A 5,000-nucleotide genomic window follows, 5' to 3' on the forward strand; every position below is an offset into this window, starting at 1 on the left:
CCCCGTACGTAGAAACCATTGAGGACTACCAAGACTGCAGACCGCAAGACAATACAGTTCCATTTTGTACAGTATTTTATGGCAATTTGGTGTCATTTCAAGTCTTTTATGCAAAGCCTCTGCACAGCTCCCCCACCACAGCCATCCATCCCCTCCCCCCGCCCCCTTTTCCCTCTCCTTCAAACCAAGTTTTTAGATGTGGTGCGGCCCAACAGTAGATGAATGTGGTTCAGATTAGCCATATATCCTTTTGGAGGTGATGTTTTGACTCCAGCTGAGTCGCGGGCTCAGCTTGTGAATAGTAGATTTAGCATGGCTAAGCAGTACCATGTGTTCAGGGCCTGCTGAAGAATGCAGGCGCTGGTTGGGGTGGGGGGACGGGGCTGGGGAGGGCGGGATGGGGGTGAGTGGGGGTGGTGGCGGTGGTTCTCAAGAGGGGTGGGGGGTTTTCTCGGGTCTGTCAGGGTCTATTTCGGTTGTCATGGAGCAGGTCTGTAGGGGTTGGCCCAAGGGCTTGGGGTTGTGGGTTGCGAGATGGGACGGGTGGGGGGGGGGGGGGGAGGGGGTTGGGGGGGGTGGGGGTAAGCCAGGCCACTGTTGTTGACGTGATTATCCCTCTGCAATTGGTGGCACTGCAGATGTCTCTGTCTCGCTGTTGCCCTCCCTCTCTCGCTCCCTCTCTCTCTCCTCCCCTCCCCTCTTGGTCTCGCTGACTCCCTCTCTCTCCTTCCCTCTCCCTTTGACTCTTTCACCCTCTCTCTGCCTCTTTCTCCCCCTCTTTCGCCCCTAATCTTCCTCTCTCCCTGGCTCGCTCCCACCCTCCCCTCTCTGACGAGCTGTCTCTCCCCCCTTCGCTCTCCCACCATCTCTCTCTCCCTCCCTCTCCATCTCTCCCTAATCACCCCCCTCCCCTCTGTCCCTCGCTCCCTCCCCCCCCCCCCCTCCCCGTCCTTCTGAGTCTGTAATGAACTCCTCGTATTCAGTGGCTAATGACTGCCTTTGATCTTCCTCCTAAGACCTCTGCTCTAACTACCCTGTGGGTCTCTCTCTCATGCACTTGCTCTATCTTTTCCTGCCTGCTCTCGCCGGCTCTGCAAGGCTGTGTGTGTGTGCGTGTGTGTCTGTCTCTCCCTCTCTTTCCCCGTGTTTAGCTTTTTTTTTCTCTTCCTCATGCTTTTTTCTCTCTTTCTCCCTTTTTCGGTCTTTCCCTTTGCTCTCTTTCCCCCTCTTTTTCCCCCTCTTTTTCTCTGTCCTTTTCTTTCTCCCTCTCTCTATCTCTTTGCCTCTTTTTTTATCTTGCTCACTCTTTCATTTTCTTCGCCTACTTTTTCTCACTCTCTCTCATTCTCCCCTCTCTCTCATGCTCTCTGTTTAATTTTCTTACTCCTTGCATTTGCTTTTAGTCTCTCTCTCTCTCTCTCTCTCTCTCTCTCTCTCTCTCTCTCTCTCTCTCCCTCGGTCTGTCCTCTCTGTCCTTCTCTCTGCTAGCTTCAATGCTTCAGCGTTTCTTTTGATTTCTTTGGCGGCTGGCTCCAGGGAGCGGGGTATTGATCCTGCTGACCTAGACTAAACAAAGTTTCCAGGTGTTGGCTTGTGGGGATTTCACTGAATTCAAATTAGTTTAAAAACACCCCAAAGCTGCATTCATTTTGTGTTGCACCATGCGGTTAATCTCATCCATACATCACTATACATCTCTATAAGGTCACACTGGTGGAACACCAGCCTTGTGCTGGCCTCCATTATATCCTTACCCTATGAAAGGGGAGGAGCCAAGTATCTCCTTCTGGTTCACAAGCTGTGCACACAGGAAGTAATCCATATTAACCATGCATTCACTGATGGAGTCTGTGTCCCTCTCTCTCTCTTTGTCTATCTTTGTCTCTCTCTCTCTGCAGTCCAACAAGGTTCCAGTGGTCCAGCCGTCCCACGCCGTGCATCCCCTCACCCCGCTGATCACGTACAGCGACGAGCACTTTGCCCCCGGGCCCCACTCTGGACACCACCCCCAGGATGTCAACAACAAACAAGGTAGCTCCCAATCCGGCCTCCGTCCACCCTCTTTCAAAGTAAAAGCACCCCTTGCTGGTTCCTTGTCTTTAAAATGAAGGGTCAACAGTGGGATCAGCGGTGACGGCTAACCACTGAGTCTGCATAATGACGGGTTGCACTTATTTTCATTCATTTCAAAGTAAAAGCCGCCCTTTTCCTCGGTGACCCCGTGCCCTACAATCTTAAGTACGTTATTTATTTTTGGGCTGACCACAAAACCACTACAAATTGTTGACCCGAGTCAGCGGACACGGCGTATATCGTGTGGCCAAACACCATTGCCATGCTAACGCTACTTTCCCCACGAGGTAGCTCGAAGCTACAGAGCTAACCACGCAGAGCCACTGTCTATGGGATAGCTAATGGATCCTTTTGTTCCTCCTCCACATCCCGCACCTCCTCCTCCTCCCGCTACTCCTCCTCCTCCTCCTCCTCCTCCTCCTCCTCCACCTCCTCCTCCTCCTCCTCCTCCTCCTCCTCCTCCCGCTCCTCCTCCTCCTCCTCCTCCTCCTCCTCCTCCTCCTCCTCCTCCTCTGCCTTTACTTCCGAGTGACGGGGTGGTAGCGGTAGCTCTTTGCGGCATCAGAGGAACCTTCTGGCAGGTTGTGAGGAGCACCTCTGTGAGCACCCGCACAGCTGGAGATCTTGGCAGCCTACGCACAAAGATATAGAAAACAAGTATACAGCCTCCATAACACACTCATCACCGCCTTCCTCTCATCTCCTGTCGTCTTCCACCCTTTGAGTTCCCTATTGAGGAGGAAGAAGAGGAAGATGAGGAGGAAGCAGGGGTTGAACCGTAAATAACGATGTAGGACCCCAGGGATGGGAACTCACGTGGGAGTTAGATCAAGAAAATGGAGACGTGCGAAGAAACCGCGTCGTCCCATATATGTCAGGAACGCTACAAAGTGTCATGTTGACTTGGATACCTTTGCTAATGGAAGCCGGAAACAATTAGGTACATCACCAAACCAAGAGTTGGCGAGCAGCCACGCATGCACACACACACACACACACACACACACACACACACACACACACACACACACACACACACACACACACACACACACACACACACACACACACACACACACACACACACACACACACACGCACACAGGTTTATAAATAAACTACAGATTAAGATCTTTCAAATGTAATAACCAAATCAATCTTCTCAAGGATCCATCGTATCCGTCTGTGACAGCCGGTGGGATGATGGACGTGTTTTCCACGTTTGCTCCTTGGACTCGCCGTTCAAAGGAGCAGGACGTCACGTCAAATATATCTACTTTTAGAATCAAGAGCAAATGAAAAAACACCTACAACAGCAGATCTCTCCCCTCTCTCTTTCTCCCCATCCCTCCCCCTCCCGAACCATTAGCCAACCGCTGCACTGCGCTCCTTAGTGGGATCAGGACTTTGATCTTCTCATTAATTTGGAATAACAATCGTGGATTTTCTCATTATGAGCTTTTATGTGTGCAAGGCCCACAACGGGGGGGGGCAGAAGGTCGCGCGTGGGGACCCTGGAAGCATTTACATTTCAACCTTGCATGTATAATATCCGGGGGAAGGGATGGGCTACCACGGCGTACATAGCCTCCTTAGTTTTTCAGTTTTTTTATTCAACACTGATGACATTGCATTGACGTTACTGGCTGTGGTCTGGGGGGAGCAGTAGAAGGTGAATGGGAGTGGCGTCTGTGGAACCACGAGAGAAGGGGAGTGGGTAGTAATCATCAAGTAGCTTCAGGGGCAAGGTGAACACTTCAAACACCACCAGTCCCAACCCCACCTCCATCCCCTCCAATGTACACAGACTCCCCTCTCCACCAGCAACACCAACTCCCTTCTCCTTACCCCTGCCTCCAGGGAGGGGTAAGGAGGAGGGAGGTGGGTGTTGGGATTAGCAGGCAGGGGGTAGTGGCGTGCACACTGGGATCCAGCTCCACAACACTGGCTTTAGAGATATAAGCCCCCCTCCCAGCCACCCACCCACCCATCCCTTCCCAGGATGGGTGCATGGATAAAGGGGTGGATGGAGGGCCTCTTTAGACCACAGCATGGGGAGAGATGGAGGGAGAAGGGGGGGGGGGGGGAGAAGAAAGATGGAGGAGATGCATGGGGAGGAGAGTCTGTGCGGTTTCAGCAGAGGATTAGCGAGATGGTGCTAATCTAGATGCGATTGGCACTCTGTGTGTGTGTGTGTGTGTGTGTGTTTGTGTGTTTGTGTTGGTGTGTGTGTGTGTGTGGGGGGGGGGTTTGTGTGTGTACACTGTACTACATTCACAGTATGTCGTACTACATTCTAGTCAAGTAGGTCAATACTGCTGTTGTTACTAAAATGCAAAAACAAATTATCTGCATATGTGTAACATGGTTTGTATTGATATTTAATAAAATTGCTCTTCTCTATCCCTTGTCGAGAATTTGCATGAAAAGCCGACCGCATCCCAGTAAGATATTTGGGTTTCTCAACCATGGGGTCCAGTAGGAATAGTTTAGTTTAAGCCCCGAAGATGCAGTATTTTACTCATATTCAATCCCATTTCCTCAGGGGCGGCCGGGGACAGGGTATTCAAATCTTAATCAACCAATGATTGGTTTGGAGAGGGAAAAAAACACCCCAAAGGGACTGTGAAATGACTAGCATATATTTAGACTGACTTGTGTTTCGAATACATCCATGGGTCCGTTCAGTGTTGCTTGCTGATCATTAGAAACGAAAAAGATGCCAATGAACATTTGTATCACAAATTGTCATGTTTTGTATTTATTCTATTTTATTTCCTCCCCCGTAGGCATGTCGAGACATCACCATGGAGGCGACATGCCCAACTTCTACTCTCTGTCCCCGGGGGGAGTGGGCCAGATCACCCCACCGCTGGGCTGGTGAGTCCCATCCCGGGAGCAGACCCTTATAGACGTTCATGTCGATG

The 5,000-nt window shown here is 51.1% G+C and overlaps 1 protein-coding gene across 12 annotated transcripts in view; it reads left to right on the forward strand.

Moving 5' to 3' along the window:
• Positions 1-5,000, forward strand: part of lef1 (lymphoid enhancer-binding factor 1) — a 46,625-nt gene that overhangs the window by 22,112 nt on the left and 19,513 nt on the right. For all 12 annotated transcript variants that reach the window (XM_030351235.1, XM_030351236.1, XM_030351238.1 and 9 more), the window contains exons 4-5: positions 1,899-2,031; positions 4,863-4,953. In XM_030351235.1, coding sequence (XP_030207095.1) covers positions 1,899-2,031; positions 4,863-4,953 — 224 coding nt within the window. The remainder of the gene's footprint in view (positions 1-1,898; positions 2,032-4,862; positions 4,954-5,000) is intronic.

Source organism: Gadus morhua, chromosome 3, assembly GCF_902167405.1.
Source record: "Gadus morhua chromosome 3, gadMor3.0, whole genome shotgun sequence".
Taxonomy (NCBI): domain Eukaryota; kingdom Metazoa; phylum Chordata; class Actinopteri; order Gadiformes; family Gadidae; genus Gadus; species Gadus morhua.